The 19,570-nt window shown below is 37.9% G+C and overlaps 1 protein-coding gene across 1 annotated transcript; it reads left to right on the forward strand.

The window, feature by feature from the left end:
* The first annotated feature begins 555 nt into the window (after positions 1-555).
* Positions 556-1,481, forward strand: LOC143611448 (uncharacterized). The gene is made up of 2 exons (XM_077085642.1): positions 556-610; positions 652-1,481. Exons 1-2 carry the CDS (start codon positions 556-558, stop codon positions 1,479-1,481), a joined length of 885 nt encoding a protein of 294 aa, XP_076941757.1.
* The last annotated feature ends 18,089 nt before the right edge of the window (positions 1,482-19,570 follow it).

Below are 19,570 nucleotides of genomic sequence, written 5' to 3' on the forward strand. Positions count from 1 at the left end.
TTTTGGAGAAGTTGAATTATATTGAAGGAAGCAAGTAAACACCCACGTTCAATAAGTCAAATTGAATGAAAATAAAGAAAGCATGCTATCGCACATCTCAAATTAATTAGAGAGAAAGAAAAGCCATCATAGGAAATTGCAACAAGCACGTACACCTTAATTATTATTGTCAGAAAGTGAAAAGGAAAGGTGATCGAAGAATTAGAGCAACCGAACCGAAGACTTGAGCAACAAGAAAGAAGATCGAACCTGCCTGAGAAGACGGATTGCAATAGCGTAGCAATCAAACAGTGAAGAAGACGATCGTATCTGTGTGAACGATCAAGAAGAAGACGAAGACGGTCGTATCTGTGTGAACGATCGAGAAGAAGAATCAACGTTAATCTGTGTGATTCGTTGAAAGAAAAGACAACGTTAATCTGTGTGATTCGTTGAAAGAAGAAGCAGCGTAAATCTATGTGATTCGCTGTGATCGTATCTGTGTGAGCGATCAAAGAGGACGATCTGTGTGACGTTAAGAAGATTCGAAGAAAAGAATTGCTAATAATCCAAACAATGCAGGGAATGGTCCGGTTCAAGAAAACAACACCGCCTCGTTTCAAGTACCAAGGTTGACAACAACGAACTACAACACTTGGACAATTCTAATAGAGTCAGTTTTGGATGCACATGGGTTGTGTGAGACGATTAAGCCAGTAACCGATGGAGCCATTGATGGAAAAAAGAACAAGATTGCAAGGGCGATTATCTATCAAGCTTTACCAGAGGATATACTCCTTCAAGTTGCTAGGAACTGGAGTGCGAAAGACATATGGGAAGCTTTACGTGTAAGGTTTCTTGGTGCCGACAGGGTCCAAAGGGCACATTTAGCAAGTTTAAGGCGAGAATATGAGCAACTCCGAATGAAAGAGACAGATACGATTGAAGAGTTTGCTGGAAAGTTAGGCGGATTTGTTTCAAGATTTATTAGTCTTGGTTCAACTATCGAAGATGAAGTGTTAGTGCGAAAGCTGTTAGATTCGGTGCCAAAGAAGTATCTTCAGATTGTTGCTTCTATTGAGCAATATTCAAATCTGAACACCATGCCATTCGAAGAAGCAATAGGCAGGTTGAAGGCCTATGAGGAACGAATCAGAGAGCAAGATGAGATGGCTGATAGCGGACAAAGTAAGTTGTTGCTTACTAAAACTGATGGACAAGAAAGTTCGAAGAAAGAAGAGGACGTTTGTGAATGTTGTGGACGAGGAAAAAGCGACCATGGACGTGGCCGAGGTAGAGGACGTGGTGTTGGACGAGGAAGAGGTGGTCGGTTCCAACCCAATGAATATCAAAAGGAGAAAGGTATGGGTCGAGGTAAAGCTCATATCAGATACTATAATTGTCTTGAATATGGTTATTTTGCATATGAGTGTCCTGGACCAAAACCGAAAGAAGAAGCTACTAATTTGGTTCGTGAAGATTTAGATCCAACACTATTTTGAAGAGTAACAAGTCATATCAAGATTAAAGGGGTGAATGAAGGATTAATCTTGATAAAGGTTTAAAGTTTAAAGAGTTTTAGTCTGAGTTGGTTTAGTTTTATTAATTAGGAATAAGATTGGTTATTTTTATTTATTTATTTGGTTTCCTAGTTTGAGTCTAATTAGGTTTCTTGGTGAGTAAGTTAAGGTTTTAGTATAAATAGATGGTTTAGGGTTATTGTATTTTGTGTGGTTTTCTTTCTTAATATTAATATTGAAAGAGTCGTGAGGAGTTCTCACAAAATACCAGTTTTGTTCGTGTAGCTCGATCCAATTAAGTCCAACACTGATAAGGTCATTAATCCGTCGGATTAGAAATGGTTTCCGTCAGATCCGACTAGATTTTTAGGTTAGTTTGGATTTTTGTTTAGTCTTGTGCTATTTCTAGAAAACTATGGTTAAAATAAGCTATTCTAGGAAATTTTAATACTTTTTATTTTTTATTATTGTTGGTTCTCATTTAGTATTACATTAATAAGAAAACAAGAATATGTAAATATATTTAACCTAATTTAGTATGTAGTCCACCTACATTTCAAAATTTTATTGGTGGACTTAATAAATTGATAAAAAAGAGTTAGTTGCACATGGATGATATCCAAAGAACTTGTGGCTCAGGGATATCAAAACTTACTACAAGGGGTGTGTAGTAAATGTTTCTCTTTAAATGATTGATCGAGGTTTTAGTGTATGCTGATATACACTTAAGAGTACCATTAATAGATGTGTGACTTAGCCACTTAGCCGGTATAAGAAAAACACATAATAATTAATGTGATATACACATATTGCATGTTTGGTCTCTAAAGTGTCATATTTACATGAATGGTGTTTGTGGTTTACACATATTTCATGCTTCTTCTAATTAAGTATCGCGAGGCTCCGCGGTTCCAAAGCCATGGCATGGTGCTCCCGCATCCCGCTCCCACTACTAGAAAACTGGACAATTTGCCACAGCAGTTTTTGTAGCAAAATTGTGGTAAAAAGCTTATAGCCACAATTTTTCGACAAACCTGATTTGAGAGAAAAAAAACCGTGGCAAATTCCATTTCTGACAATTTTCTGACAAATTTTGCTTCAAATTTACTACAAATACAAGTTGTCACTATAATTGTGACAGTTTTGCCACAACAGTTTTTGTTTACCTTTTCTCACCAGTTTACTACAAATTTGTCACCGTATTATTTAAAATATTTTAAATTATTGATAACATTAGTAAAACTAATTAACCATTAATTAAGTTCTTATTGCGACAACCTTGCTACAAAAATTTAATAAGATTTCCTACAAACTTGCCACAAATTCTTATAAATGTTTACTACAAACTTCCTACAAATTCTTGCTACAAACTTGCCACAAAATCTTAAAAATGTTTACTACAAACTTGCTACAAAACTTTAGTAAAATTTTCCACAAACTTCCGACAAATTCTTGCTACAAACCTGCCACAAATTCTTATAAATGTTTACTACAAACTTGCTACAAAACTTCAATAAAATTTTCCACAAATTTCCTACAAATTCTTGCTACAAACTTGCCACAAATTCTTATAAATGTTTACTACAGACTTGCCACAAAACTTTAATAAAATTTTCCACAAACTTCCTACAAATTCTTGCTACAAACTTGCCACAAATTCTTATAAATGTTTACTACAAACTTGCTACAAAACTTTAATAAAATTTTCCACAAAACTTCCTACAAAAAATATGGAAAAAATCTACAAAAAAGTGCAGAATTTTGCCACAAACTTTCTGCAAATAATAAAACATTTTACATTTTTTATGAATTATAAACCAAAATTTTGCTGTAGGAACATGCATATATATATATATAAAAGTTTTCAAAAAAGTCCGTTTACAATCATAGAATAACAATAGCAAACATTTGACGTGACCACACGTTCTTTAATACAAAACAAAACTAACACATAACAAGACGAAAGTTTTTTACTTGCCCATAAATTTCTGCAATTGTTCTTCAATCCTTTTTTGCCATTCCTCACGTTCGACACGCTCTTTTTCCCGCTCTTGTTCAAGTTCGGCAGGTTCTTTTTCCCGCTCTTGTTGTTGTTGTTCCAAGAGAAGTTGTATTTCTTTTCGGGACTCTAGCACTTTTTCTAGTTCCGCTTGAACCTTTAGGAGCTAGAATTTGCCACAAGATATATAATTAATACATAATTAACCAAATATTTTTTACTAACACATATACATAACAAAATGATCTCTTATGATTAACTTCAAAGAATATTAAGAGCCATATTTGTGCATATTAATCCAAGCGTATTAACTAACGGGTTAATCTAACAAAATCATCCCAATGTCTAAAAAATATATAAAAATAAGCTAAGTATTCCAATAATTAACATATGTTTGCCAGTGTTCCCACCGTTTTGCCACAAAAGTATGGTTTCATCATAAATAGTTTAAGTATTCCAATAATTAACATACGTTTGCCTGAAACTTGTAGCAAACTTGCCAATTTTACCACAATTTTGCCACAAAAGTTTTAAATTACATATTTGTAGCAACTTTGTGGCAAAATTTGCTAGTGTTCCCACCGTTTTGCCACAAAAGAATGGTTTCATCATAATTAGTTTAAGTATTCAATAATTAATACACATTTGCCTGAAACTTGTAGCAAACATTACATATTTTATTACAATTTTGCTACAAAAGTATTAAATTAAATATTTGTAGCAAATTTGTGGCAAAATTTGCCAGTGTTCCCGCCGTCTTGCTATAAAAGTGTATGATTTTATTTCTATGTTGATTTCTTTATTTTAGAGGTTAATATATACAACAAATTGTCGGTAGTTTGTCGGAAATATATTTATGTTTTCGTCAAAATTGCGACAAGACTTTTTATGCCTCTATGTTGTAGGAAACATGTGTGAAATATTTAGACTTTTTTTATATTTGATTATTGACGAAAAATTGTGGAAAAATTGTAGGAAAATTTATTTTGTGGGAAAATTGTAGAAAATGTTTGTAGCAAAAATAACCATTTTCTAGTAGTGTCCTTTGGTTCCTTTACAATGTTTTCTCCAAATAATTGGGATGGTCAATTGGTCATCCAAGGCGGTGTTGAAATTGTTTTACCGAATACTAGAGGGTGGTGTTCCCGCGAGGTACTACAACCCCGTCTCGCTTGATCTTACTCCCACTTATTAGTTCAACCTAATTATCAGAAACATCTTTTTGTAACTCTTTTGTCCTGGTGATTTGTTTCTGTGATTCGATTTGCCTCTCCACCAATCTCGTTGTCACTTTCTTTGGTCATGTCCTTGTGTGATCTTTCAATGCTTTGTTCATCCAATCCTTAGGCTGCTACAATTGTGAAAGCCAAGTCTTGGACATTGCGTCTCTCGAGCTTTGTTTTATACTATGATTTTAAATCACGAGAAAGTAGAAGAGGGGGTTTTGATTAGACATACTTTGAACTCAAGTGCGGGCTGTGAATTCCTTGATGCAATCATTTGTATCTCAAACTTGTGCACATAATTTACGAAGTCTAATGTTCATTTCATATCATGTTCTGGCAGAACCGTGTCTTGGTTTCCTTGACAAAATATCTGTAGGTATTCATGGTGCACGTACCTCGTTGATTTTCCCGTGCCTACGCCACTACCATAACTGTAAATCAAGCATGCCTATAGGGCCATCCATGTATTACCTACGATATTAACATATTAGAATTTTAAAATATAAATGTATAATCTTTTTGTTTAATTGTTTGTAGTCAATATTGTGAACTCCATCTCAACCAAATTATTGGAAGGGGAAGTTCGATAAAGGGGGATGGGGATGGGACGTTTAAAAAACCAGTTTGCTACTTTCCTATCATAAAAAGGTGTTTCAGAAAAAAAAAAGAAAGAAAAGAAAAAGAAAAGAAACATAAAAGATGGCCGGTTGAAGTGATTGATTTTCAAAGTTGCATATTTAATTACAAACCTAAAGAAATTTTTCTGTAATCTTGTGTATGAAATATATATGATTCCACTAATCTTAAAAAGACATACTGGTTCTTTAATTAATATTAATCATTTGTTTGTTTTGGTTGGTAAATTAAGAATTTAACTTTTGGTGGCCAACCACTCAACCGCGTATCAAATATTTGACAACCACACGTACTACATTACTTTTTAAGGAATCATATATATTCATAAATAAAAACCGTATCAGATACATTTTATTATTAATATGAAAACAGTGAGAAACAATTTGCTGTTATTACTAGGTTTATTTTTAGTGTTTGTTGTTACTTTTTGTTCGTATTTGCTAATTTTTTTATTATAAGACGTTATAAGTATTTGCTGATTTATATTTTGTTGTTATTATTAGATTTTTTTCTTTTGCTGTTATAAGTATCTGATGGTATTTCCTGTTTTTTTTTCTTGATTTTGATTATTTTGTTGTAATTTTTAGGTTTTTTTCTTTGTTATATATTATCAATCACTGTTTATGTAAATTGATATTGTTTTTTACGTTCTCATTTTTTTTTATAAATTGGTATTATTTTTTACGTGCTCATGTTAAAATTAAAATGCACATGAACCTTCCCCTATATTCATAATCCAAACTGCACTACTGAGTATACCTAGGTGCTTAATTAAAGCCTTCCCAATGTAGCCGTTGGATTAATTTTCTTAATATATAGTACTAACATAGTTTTCTTGTAAAAGATATATAAATATTACATTACGTGACAAAAATATAATTTATATTATTATATTTTATAAAATATACGTATATATTAGACAAATTCAAGTATTAACAAACTGATATGTGTAGTTTTCGTAACGGTTGACTGAGAATATTATATAAAATAATAAAATATATAGACAAGAGAATTGTTCTATAACCGTCTACTAGGTTTCAACGCATGTAAAGAGTCAAATAGTATCTACTATATTACTATTTTAAAGGTTGAACTTAAATGTCAAAAGCAATTCAAAGGTAGTGTGCCTGGTGCCCGTGTTACTAACCTACTATTCTTCTCAATTTATATAAGAAGTTTTTATCAGTTTATAACAAACTAGATTTTATCCATCGTATTACGGGGGTTGTTTTGCAAATTAATATACTTGAGGTTTAATTTATTAAGGTTTGATGATAAAATGGTTTCACAAATCAATGATATGTTATAATCCGGTTTAATATTAAATTTTAGTATATCCTTATTTTATAAGATTTTCATATCAAATAATTGGTAAGATTAATTTTTAATTTAATGAGATGTTATAACCCGTTTAAGGGTTATCTGGTTTTGGTAAGACTCATACCCATGAATTTCGGTTAAATCAATAAGAGGCCTCCATTTAAAAATCAAGCAATCTGGTGGCTTCCATAAAATGGGGGGAGCGATCACATCGCGACACGTAGGATTTTAGGGTTTTCATTTATATATATTATAGATATAGATATAGATACATTGCTTTTCATCAACGAGTGACACCCTATATATTTTCGAACATACAGTATATAACGAATCGGCTGAATATAGGAACTAAAGGAAAATTGTTATGTTGTTTTCTAAATGGATACCGAACTATGAGTCAGGAGGGTATACTAAACAACAATCAAATCTAAAGTTTCAATCTTCAGCCCAAGGACTCGTACACCAGTTGTATCAATATGTGAAAATGTGAAATAAATATGTCGTTTTTAAATGATTTAGGATCAAATCTCACAGTAAAACCGATGCGAATTTAATACTAACTTTAAAGACGGTGTAAGTTAACCGTTCTAAAGAATTTTCTTTCAATATTCAGACGCTAACAAGTTGGTGTGTGAGTGACCTTTTGTTACATGTGCATCGCCCTGCTGATATCGTCATTTAAGTATTCAACCGTGGTAACAAACTCTAGTTTAGATGTTTGGTTTTGAATATTTCTTTTTAACTGTTTCTGATTTAATTTGATTATTTTGGGTGTTTGATATTGTTTATTTATTCATTTTTGTGTTACAATGATAAAATGATTATGTACTTATACATGCATAACTTATAAATGTAAAATGTTACATGTTATTTGAATTTTATTTTAGGGGCAACGAAATACGAATTAAAAAAAGCTTGTTAGCACTCGAATCTTTCAATAATATTATGAAAAAAAAATATTGTTTTAAATAATTTTAATGAGACACGTTTCATCTAATAATTTTAGCGAAAAAAAAGTTGACACGTGTATTTTATTTTGGACCCACGACAACGCGGTTACTACCTTTTTGACACTAAATCTACATAATATAGGAGTGGGGGGCCTCTTAAATTTTAAGAGGTATCACTCTTGTTGCATGCTATACAAGTAATAATGCATAGAATTTTAAAAATCTAGGGATAATATAGTCTTTACACATTAAAAAATAATTTACAATAATGGTCCTTCAACTTCAAGTTTTGTTAATTTATTAAATAGTTACACATTTTTCTCTCATTCTAAACCAACTGCCCCCATGACTTTTTAACGGTCATAACATTTTCACACGTTAATATTTTTTCTAAAAAAGTTACACCATAAAAATGAGCATTTTATTCTCTTTAATTTGAGTATGGTATTGCTATAATTTATTAATTTTAAAAAACTAACATGTTACGTGATTACTAGTTATTACCGGCAACGGGTCGGGCAGGTTTGGCTAATGGTGTTGAAACAAGTTAGGGTTGGAACAAGTTTATACAAAAAAGGGTTAAGTTAGTTCATGTCGGGATGAGTTTAGATAAAATGTCAAAACGGGCTTCGGGTTAAACGTTTTCGGGTCGGAACATATCCATCTAAACGAATTGGGTTAAAAACTAGTAGTTTATTTTAATTTACCGTGCATTTCATCTTTTCTTATTGATTGTCGCCACCGGTTTCGCGTGTTCAAGCGTCATTTACGCGGATGACATTGTTTATACATATCGGATTGCTCGCGCATATGTGATATGTGAGGCGCGCTTACTAGCACCAGTTACACGTCCGATGCCATGTTAAATGCATACCACCACCGGGTTACGCACGTACCGTTGCGAGGTTACAAACGTGCTAACACCTGTTGCGTTTGCGCGTACACCGCTGCATCGCGCGGGCAACTGGCTAGTATTTTATTATAGATCCCCGACTACCGTGTGAACATTACTTTCACACTAAATTATTATATCATGTGTAGTGGATGGAGCCTCTATAGGGACGTTATGCGTCATGGCACCACATCACCATATGGGCTTTATGGCTAAAATGGGTGTAGTGAAAGAGTAATGTACACAATATTACCACTGCGTGTTTTTTGAAATAAATGGTGTAAGGATGTCGTGCACGTAATATACAATAAGAGATTATTGTATTGAATCTTTTACCTCTGTGTGTATGTATCAATTATTTACATTGTTTCGTTATAATTTTTAAATCGGGTTAGTTGTTGATAACAAAAATCAATAAAAAAATCTTTTTTTAAATAAAACAATAAAATAAAAAACAATAATCAAAATAAATAAAAATTAAACATAAAAAGAAAAAAAAACGTCTTCTTAGAAAACACCGCCCTATGTCCGACGGACTGAGCTATCCATGGCATATAGGATGATGTCTATAGCATGACCATTTAAATCTAGCATTAAAAGATAACTAGTAATAAAAAAGTATTAATTATTACACAACACCGTTAAATTTATATATCTACCTATTATAATAAAGTAAAATAAATGTGGACACTTGTCATGTTTTGGTTGGTTCTCATAATTTTTTCCTTCCAAAACTAATATACCCTAATATATGTAATAAATCAATAATTGTTCACCTTCCTTTTATACTATATTTATATAATATCTATATATTTTTATAAATATAAATATTAACATATTCTCATATATATTCAAAATACTTGGTGAATTCCAAAAATCAACAAATCATGTTTCTCAAATGAAAATTGTTTCGGGTTTTTTTTGTGAAACTTAAAATTGATTTTATGGGTCAAAAGTTGGTAAATAGATTGTTTGGTACAAGTTAACTACATTTTTGGTCAAAATTTGATAGGGTCAAAAATGAAAATTTTGAGTATTTTTAAAAGTTTGATAATGCAAAATAGATTTATCGTCAAATTTGTTATGGGTTCAAAGTGTTGACTTTAAAATGTCAAAAGTATGAAAGTTAAAATTTTAAACATGATTCGGGTTTCAAATTTATTTTTAAAGGCATTTTTTGAAATAATCAAAAGGTTCGGGATTTGACAAACTAACTATTTCACCTGATCTATTAAAATTTAAGAAAACATTGCGAACACTTTTGACATGTCATCCCCATGCCTTTAAATGCTTAACTTTTATCAAATTTGAAATATTTATGTCAACATTATTTTTCTTTCAATTGTGATCAGAACATTGTATGGGAATCATGACATGCTAAACTATGCTCAAATGAAACAAAATATTCACAAAATTGAATGAGTTAACATATTGTTTTTTATGTTGTCATTATGACAAAGTCGATAAGCCCTCTGAAACTTATCAAAACATTTTTCATGGTATAGCTCAGAAAAACATAGTTCTTGAAGAATATTCATTGTTACAATTTAATATTCTACTTTCATTTGATGAGTGGTAAATTGGTAAATATATCAATAAATGTAACGCTTCTTTTGTATATATGCTGAGTGGTTAGAACTACTATCGTATGAGAAGTCTTATTTCCGAAATTAGTTCATAACCAAAATTCTTTCAATTATACATATATGACACCGATAATGGATTTTTCAATAGAAAGAAGCATTATCGGATACGTTTTTGCACGGACATTTTTTTATTAAGTTCATTTAAAAAAATCATTTTGTGATATAAATAAAATCAATTTATGTACACATTATATAAATACAAGCATGGATGTAATACATTTTTTTTTTCATATACACTATGTAATTATTTGTTTTACTTATAATTTCATAATTTGAATTATCATGTGTGTGACACGGGCTCTAAAACTAGTAATGTAGTATAAAACAACTAATATAGAATGTTTTGGGTGACGGAAAGTCGGAAAGGATATTCAAATCATCTTTTAACAAATTAAAAAGATAAAAAGTATTAAATTGTCTCTTTTAGAATAATTAACAAACTAAATTGACATTTTGTCGGAAAACACAATAAAATATGGTTTGGCTAGCTTTAAAAGAAGGTTTAATTGTTTTACTAGGTTTTATGTTTTTTGGTTTGTTGGTTGATTACGAATTTAACTCATGGCAGCAGCTACGCATCCAAGTTTGACATTCCACGCGTCTGAGTTCTGACAATCTTCATCGGTGTAGCAAATTTGTGATTAACTAATGTTTTAAAACTGGTGTTTTAGCCGTATTAGGTTGGGCTTAGAAAATGTTCAACCGGTTATATCGTGTTGTACAATGCGATTCAACTAACTAGTTAAAACTATAATTCTATAAAACTACAACTTTAACTTAAAACATAATTTGAAAATACTAGATTCTATAGTCGAAAATCAAGTTTGCAACAAAATATTTAAATAAAAGTCAAAACGGTAATTTTGTTTTTGAAAAGCATAAATTAATATTAAAGTGACAAATATATAATAGGTATTTCGATCTTATAAAATAGATATATAAAAAAAAAAGGATATATAAACAAATTCAAATACTAAGAAATTGAAGGCCAGAAGATTTCATATTGGTCGAATATCTCACTGCACTATCGTGCCTTTAGGCGAGTGTTTATGAACGTTGGTCTTAGGTAAGAGTTTTTTACGGATCGAAAGACAAGTGTATCCCGATGCAATTAATTTAACCAGTAGGTTATTTAAAGAATTTGTTAGTCGTTAAAAAAATGAGAATATTCAATAACTGTCTTCTAGATGTGACATACAAATGCCAAATAGTCATATTCTATAAACTAGTTTTTTCTAACCGGCGGGCAGTTGGCAAAACCCCAGCGTTGAAACACGGACGTCGGTAAAATCCGAGCGTTACGACGATGAATCGACATGAATTCGGTCGGTATCGATTGCGTTCGTTATGATATAGACATCATTGGTAAAATTTGAGCGTTAAAACCCAAACTATTACTTCGTCAAATTAGCATATAAAACATTAACATATAAGAGAACAAAATATTTAAGACGATGTTTATTTGGTTAGCAAACCCGGGAGGTGGTAAAACCCAATCGTTGTGGTCCCGAGCATTGAGGCGGTAATTTGACACGAATTCGGTCGGTTTTGATTACATGTTACGACACCGAAACTAAAAAACGAAATAAAAATATAAAAATGAGGTAGACCAACGACTAGTTTTTTTTTTTTGAAGGGGGGGGGGTCGGTCGGTAAACTTGCACATTGGTAAAACCTGAGCGTTGTCAGTCATGGGCTTTAAATAAAGCCACGAGTCAGGGTGAACTCGTTCGGTTTTTTTCAAGTTTGTTATGGTACCGGAACCAAAACAAAAAAATTAACATTTAGTCGGTTTCCATTACATTTATTGTAGCAACTGAACTAAAAAAAATAAAATTCATTGACCAATACGGTGCCGGCCCAAAACTATCTTTACTCAAGCCAATCCACCAAGCTGCCAAGTTGACTCTATTTCCTTCCTTTGAATATATATACATAAATCATACTTAAAATATTCAAAAAAAAATAAACTATGACACCAGCAGTCTCCTTTACTATAGAAATATATATAATACTGTTTCAATAGTCAAACATACTTACCACAAAATTCGAGCATGTATTTGGCTTGTATCCGTGTTATCATTATCTATTCTCAAATTGTCATTCATCAATTTATACGAGATGTTTATATCAATTTAAAAAATAGAAAGAAAAAGGTGTATTGTCAATATGCGATTGTTTCCTTTCTCAACTAACCGGGGGAGATGCATGTAGTTTAGTTAGACACATAGACAGGTGAGGTGACATGATAACTTTATTGAAGAAACGTGGATCGACTCACTGGTAGACGATCAACTTTCCTCGGGTGTGATTATGCTATTTCACCGATGGTTCTCTGGAATCTGGATTCTTCCACCTACAAAATGAACAGCACCGTAAACTTACCCCTCAGAAAGGGACAGAGGGGTCCTCTTTGGGGTAACCCTCCGGTGTGAGAATAAGAGTTTGTAGGAGAAGATAATAATCTGGGAGTAAGGAAATTGGAGTGTATTGCTTAATATAGCTGAATACTGTGTAATAGGGCATACCTCTCCTTGTAGAGTTGATGTGGTATTTATAGTGCTAGGGTTTCCAATGATTGGGCTCAGACCCAATTAGGGCCTTTTTGGCCTCCTCCTATTGCTTCGCGCCACGTGTCCTTGGGACACCTGGTGCTTTTTTCATTGGACCCATGTGCAATCACGTGGTAGCACATGGGTTTTGCTGAGTTGTCCACCTTTCATTGGCAGCTGTCAACATCAGCATATTCTTATTCCTTAAAAAGATACCTTCTGGAAGGTTGTCTGACGTGCACAATCAAGGTTGTCCTTACCCTGATTTGGATAAGGACGAGGTTGATTATGTGCATGTGTGATATGCGCCTATCTTGAGGATGCGCGAGGTCTTCTCTTTATTCTCACGCGCAGATGTTTCATGCGCAGATGTGATATGCACAAGCATGTGATATGCGCCACGCGCAGATGTGATATGCGTGAGCATGTGATACGCGTGAGCATATGTGATGCGTGAGCATATGTGATGCATGAGCATATGTGATGCCTGAGCATGTGATGCATGAGCATATGTGATGCATGAGCATATGTGATATGCGCCATGCGCATAGTTTTTGGCTTTGTGCCTTCATAGTCTTGATTTCAAGCCTCTTGTCTATATCTTGTGGGTTGACCCGCCTCGCTCGGTGTTGAGGCGGGTACATACCTCTTCAAGCCCCCCCAGTCTAATGTGTGTCTTGTCTCGCGCGAGCGAGGTAAGATAGATATTAGACTTAATAGTTTGCTCTTTTAATAGGGTTTGTCTTTTCTTCTTATTACTCATCGGTGCGCGAAATTCTATCCTTTTGGTTGAAACGAATCGTCCATGTACGTGGTTGGTTGTTGCTGACATGCGTCAGTGATGGAGACGTGTCAGACTTTTCGTGTGCTCGAGGTGCTACAGTTGCCTTTCATGTCCCCTCACATAGTGTCAGGAACACGTGTCGCGCTCGCGTTGGTCCGTACCTGCGAGTGGTGGCGCGTGAACTCTGGCAGCCCCTGTATCGTTTCTTTTCGTGTCCCCTCACACAGTGTCAGGGACACGTGTCGCGCTCGCGTTGGCTTACACCTGCGAGTGGGGGCGCGTGAAGTCCGATCAGTACCAATTTTTCTCTCTCCTGGGCCTATAAAAGCAAGCCCTTTTGAGTTTTTTATCCTTCATCTTCTTTGTTGTTTTTTCAGAGCTTTTTCCTTTCATTCTATTCCGATTGCCTGTCTTCTGCTTCCAGATCTCTGTTCTTCAGAAGCATCCTTTGTCCGATTTTATAGTTGTATGTCTGATAGCTCAGACAACACAATCTCCCCCAGCCATCGCCGTGTGAAATCGTTAGTAATGTCTATGTTGAAGAAGACCGGCAAGGGGAAGAGGGCTGCTGAGGCCTCATCGGAGGAGGTAGGGAAGACCAAGGCCGTGAAGAAGTGGGATGAGATCCCCTGTAAACTGAGGCAGTCCGATTTTGACAGCCTTATCGCCTCTGAGGGTTTTCTCCCTGAGTATGGCTGCATGCTGCCGGCGGCCGGGCAAACGGCGGCGGACCCGCCCACCGGCTATATATCCCTTTATTGCCATTTTTTCACCCACTGCAACCTTCGTCTCCCGATGACAAGGTTTGTGGGTGCGCTGCTTAGGTTTTATGGGATTCATATATCCCAAGTCCATCCGTTTGGACTCGTGCGCATGACTCACTTTGAGTTCATGTGCAAATCTCAGCGCGAGGAGCCCACCCCTCGGCGCTTTCAGTTTTTTTATAAGCCCAAGATCCAAGATTCTTGGTTCTCATTTATTCCTCGCAGTCAGAAGGTCAAGTGCTGCACTGTTTCATTCAAGAGCCTTCATGACTGGTCTGAGAGATTTTTCTATATCAGGGCTGGTGTGATCCCCATCCGCATGACCATGCGCGCGATCTCTTCTGCGCCTGCGGATGTGGGTGTCTTCAAGAACCCAACTGGCGCCTGGGTAAAAAAGTTGACTGCCGAACCATCCCCCGCCAAGAACATTTGTGAGGAGGCGCTGGTGGGGGTTGGTATGAGCAGGAGGTGGGCCGACAGCGCGACTGAGCCCGTTATCCAAGTTGACGGCTTGTGTAAGTTAACTCATTGCATTACTTCTGCGCGAATATAATTCGTTTTGCTGATATCATTTGACTTGTTTTGTGCAGTCAGCAAGGAGTATGTCCACGCCGCCTATGATGAGCATATGGAGGGTGGTTCCGTCGCGCTGGGCGCTGGGGAGGTTGGCTTCCCCGATCGCTTCGATGACATGTTCATCCCTGTTGATCTGGGATTTCTCTTTGACAGCGATGCGCCTGGTAAGCCTTTGTACTTATGCTTATGCCTTTATAATACCAAATTTGGCTAACATTTCTGTTGCACGTATTGTAGACGCGCTTGAGAACTACGAGCTGGAGCTCACGGAAGAGGAGGATGAGGAGGCTGAGGTGCCCCAACTGAAGCGTAAAGTTAAGGGGAAAACTGGCGCAGGGGCCAGTAAGAAACAGAAGAAAGATGATGCCCCTGTTGTTCAGGATCCTCCTACTCAGGCGAAGGGACTTGAGAAAACCCAGGAGTTTACCTCCACGTTTTCCTTGTCTTCCCTGCCTCAAAAAGTGGGCAGACCTCCTGTCCACACGAGGTATGGTGCCGCTACCTCCTCCCTTCGCGCGGCGGAAAAGGGGAGCGGCGTTGCGCCTGCCGTTTCCTCTTCGACAGGTATACTTTGCTTATCCTTTGTGGTTCTATGAGCGCGATTCTGATAGAATTACTAATGAATCTTTGCTCACTCAAATGTTTGTAGAGCCGGCGACCTTGGTGGATCAACCTCAGGCGCAACAAGGTGCCGAGGCTGCGCCGGAGGTCGCTTCGAAGTCCCCTGTTTTACCCTCAAAGGGGAGAATGGACTTCATGGCGATGTTTAACTCGCGAACGGCGTTGCGCCAAGGTATGTATTGCGCTTTTATTTTCTGACTTTTTTCTTTTAGATCAAGTCATGAACCATTTCTTTTTGTTGATTTTTTCATAGGAGTCATTGTTGGCGTACAAGCTGCTGGGGGCACTGCTGGCGCGGGTGCCAGCGCCGTTGGTTCTGCTCCTGCTCCTGCAAGCGCTGAATCTCCCCTCATCGGATTACTAAGGAGCAGGAGGCCGTTTTACGCGCCGACCTGGCGGCGTCGAGACCTCCCTCACCTGCTCCTGCGCGCAGCCCTCCTCGCGAGACTGATTTTGGTTCTAGGTCGCAGGAGAAAAGGCCTGTTTCAGAGGAGTATGAGGAGGTTCATGTTGAAGGCTCCGACAGCGGCCGCGCCAGCCCTGCAGCGCCACGAGGTTTCGCGGCGCAGTCTTCTCGTGGGGCTGGCGCTGACTTTTCTGCTTCATCCCCGCAGGTATAAGTTCGTTTTTGCTCCGCTGCACGGACTTCCATATTAGTGTTTTGATGACTTAGATCATTTCTTTGTGTTTGCAGGAAGCCGATCACATTTACCGCCCGAGATGGAATATTACTGAGGACAGCTCATTTCAGTCCATGGGTGTGTGTGAGGACTTCTGGGCTCATTCTGTGCCTCCAGCTGAAAGGAGGTTTCAGGAGGACCGCGCTCACGATGACTTGCTCAACGATCATCTGTTTGCTGGGTCGGCTTTCTTTGCTGCCTCCCAAGAGCTTCGCTATGATTACGTAAAGGTACGTGATGCTCTTGCGGAAGCCAAGCAAGAGGCTAAAGTGTCTGCTTGGAATCTTTCTGATGCTCGAGAGAGAACTGAGAAACTCCAAGCAGAGCTCAGCGAGAACAGAGCAAGTGCTAACACCGCCTTCGTGAAGCGCGGGCATGAGCTACAGGCTGCGCGGGAGAAGCTACAGGCGGCCGAGGCGGACGCGGCCAAGTACGCGCGTAGAGTGCGCGACTTGGAGCTGGACGCGGAGGCGCGTGACCAAGCTCTTGTCCAGTCTATAACTGACAAATCATCATTGGAGAGTGAGGTTGCGCGCCTGAAGAAGGAGCTGGCGGCCGCGCGGGCCGAGAAAGATGAAGCCTTGGCGACGGCAGCGTCTAGCCAGGAAGCACTCGATGTTGCGCGAGCGGAAAAGGAAGAAGCCTTGGCGGCAGCAGCGTCCGACAAAAAGGAGCTGAAACAGACTAAGGAAACTGTTGCCTTGTTAAACTCTCAGATTCCTGCTCTTGAGACGTCTGTTTCTTCCCTCGCGCAGGATCGCCAATGGCTAATCTCACAGGGTATGACTCGTTGCGCTTACGCGATGAAATACTCAGACGAGTTTCAGGCCCTTGTGATGGATTGCAACGCTGCCGCGCGCTTGGTGGGTCGAGCTGAAGGGTTTAAGGATGGCTGTGAATATAACATGCTGAAGAAGAGCCCATCCGACTACCCTTATCAGCTCGACGTTGCCTGCGCGAACATGGCCGAGATGGGGGAGAAGTATTTGAATACTCCCATTCCCATCCTTGCGCAGGTATTTTAACCTTAATGAGATTACCTTGACTTATTTTCCAAGTCTTTTTGTACTCATATTTTTCCTTATGATTTGCAGATATCCGCGCTTGCTGACCAGCCCGATCTCGGCGCGCTAAAGAAATTACTTGACGAGTGCGAAGGGGCTGGTGGCGGCGATGATGGCGCGGGGAATGCTGCCCCTGCTAGCGGCTCTGGCGTGGCCAAAGGACCCGATCCTGACACTATTGTGATAGAAGGCGACTCCATTCAGGACGAACATCTTGACTATGGTCAGTTTGGAGATGACGAGGAGTGGGCTGCGCCAGATGCTGAGGGCGGTGATGAGGACGATGAAGAGGCTGACGTCGACGTGGAGACTTGAGAAGCCCTTCATGTTTTTTTTTATTTGTAGTTTGTATCTCATCATCTTGTAAACTTGTAAATTTCAATGCTTTGGAATGAAATTTTGTTTTTCCCTTATTCGCATCTTGCGCATTCCCCATTCATCTCTTTATGTTGCATGTTTGCTTGTTGAATATAAGATATGCTTGCACGTTGAAATAAGAACAAGGTTGTAAGGAAATTATTATACTTAATCCTTGTCATATTGTAAGTGATTTTGCCATATCTTGATTATGTTGACACGTGCCTTGGCGTTTCATTATTCCTCTTTTGCGCTACGTTATCGCGCATTTATTATAGGGAATTATGAGTTTTTTAGCCTTTACGTGTCAGTGTGTTACTTAGATATCCATTACAATTTCATGCGCTACCTCGACCTGAGACCTTAACAACTATGTTTTGGCATTTGCTTTGCCTTAGTTGTGCTTAAGTATTTTTATGGTCAGGCTGCGCAGCATGTAGGATGGATGTTGTGAGTGATTTGAGCTAAGGCTCACATTATTGGGCTAAGGCCCTGAGCTAAGGCTCATATTATTAGGCTAAGGCCCTGACATTTTAGAGTTAAGACTCGTTAACGCGTTTGAGCTTGAAGCTCGCGCATGTATGTTTTACTTCGTTTTATTTCGTTTTGATATCAATACAATGTTGTCATATTGCTCAAAATTAATAAAGGGAAGTGTGAAACATGTATGCAAAAGGTAATAGAATCCACATTAAGAGAAGATAGCGCGTATCATTATTCATAATGGCTTAAAGAGCCTTGATTACAAATTTGACAATTTTTACATGAAACATTTTCTAAGCTGTGCCGCGTTCCATGCGCGCGGGATCTTCTTTCCATTCAAATCTTTTAAGGCGTATGCGCCTTTTCCCAATTCTTCCGAGACTTGATAAGGTCCCTCCCAATTGGGGGACATCTTTCCCGGGGGTATCGCGAGGCTAGCTTCATTGTTTCGAAGGACAAAATCATCCTTCTTGAAGTGGCATTCTTTCACGCGCTGATTGTAATATTTTTCCAGTTTTTTCTTGTATTTGGCTTCACTGATGATAGCCGCCTCTCTGCGCCCTTCAAGTAAGTTGAGATCCAACCTCCTTTCGCGCTCGTTATCAATCTTGCTCATCATGAGCACTCTATGGGATGGGCATCCAATTTCTGCTGGAATCATAGCCTCCGTTCCATAGGTTAGGCTGAACGGGGATTCGCCGTTGCTGGTTTTGCTTAATGTCCTGTGCGCCCACAGGACATTAGGTAGCTCTTCGACCCAAGAATGGGATTCTCCCTCCAACCTTTTCTTCAGCCCATTTAGCAAGCTTTGGTTCGCGCGCTCCACTTGGCCATTCCCCTGAGGGTGGTATACTGAAGTGAAATTTTGTTTGATGCGCAATTCCTTGAGCCAGCTGGATATCTTCTTGTCAGTGAATTGTTTGCCATTGTCGCTCACAATTTCCATGGGAAGGCCAAAACGGCATATGATGTGGCTCCAAATAAACTGCTTCATCGCCTCGGCTGTGATTTTTGCTAGTGGCTTGGCTTCGACCCATTTTGTGAAATAGTCTACTGCCACTACCAAAAATTTTACTCGCCCTTGCGCTTGCGGTAGGGGACCCACAATATCGATTGCCCATTTGTGGAAAGGCCATGCAGAGGTCACCGGAATCAAGTTGTTCTTTGGCCGCATGGTGTTTGGCGCATAGCTCTGACATGCTTTGCATTTTTGGATCTCTTTTAATGCGTCCAAGTACATGCCTGGCCAATAGTAACCTGCGCTCATTGCCTTGGCAACCACCATGCGCGGGCCAGCATGTATTCCACAGATTCCTTCGTGTATCTCTCTGATCACATAGCTTGCTTCCTCAGCCTCTAGGCATTTCATGAGCGGTCCAAGATAAGAGCGTCGATATAATGTACCATCAAGCAGTTCATAGTTCTGCGACTTGTCTTATCTTCCTCGCCTGTGCGCGATCGTCCGGTACCTTTCCCTCCATCAAGAATTCCATTATTGGAGTTATCCATGATGAAGGGGTT

Source organism: Bidens hawaiensis, unplaced genomic scaffold (assembly GCF_021521415.1).
Source record: "Bidens hawaiensis isolate Kalapana, Puna unplaced genomic scaffold, B.hawaiensis_p1.1 tig00031118_1, whole genome shotgun sequence".
Lineage (NCBI taxonomy): Eukaryota > Viridiplantae > Streptophyta > Magnoliopsida > Asterales > Asteraceae > Bidens > Bidens hawaiensis.

What these genes read in the sequence shown, in the direction of transcription:
- LOC143611448 (XM_077085642.1), top strand. Translation starts at nt 556, where the DNA reads ATGCAGGGAATGGTCCGGTTCAAGAAAACAACACCGCCTCGTTTCAAG. An exon ending in GCCTCGTTTCAAGTACCAAG is followed by an intron (nt 611 to 651) that starts GTTGACAACAAC and finishes CAATTCTAATAG; the next exon opens with AGTCAGTTTTGGATGCACAT.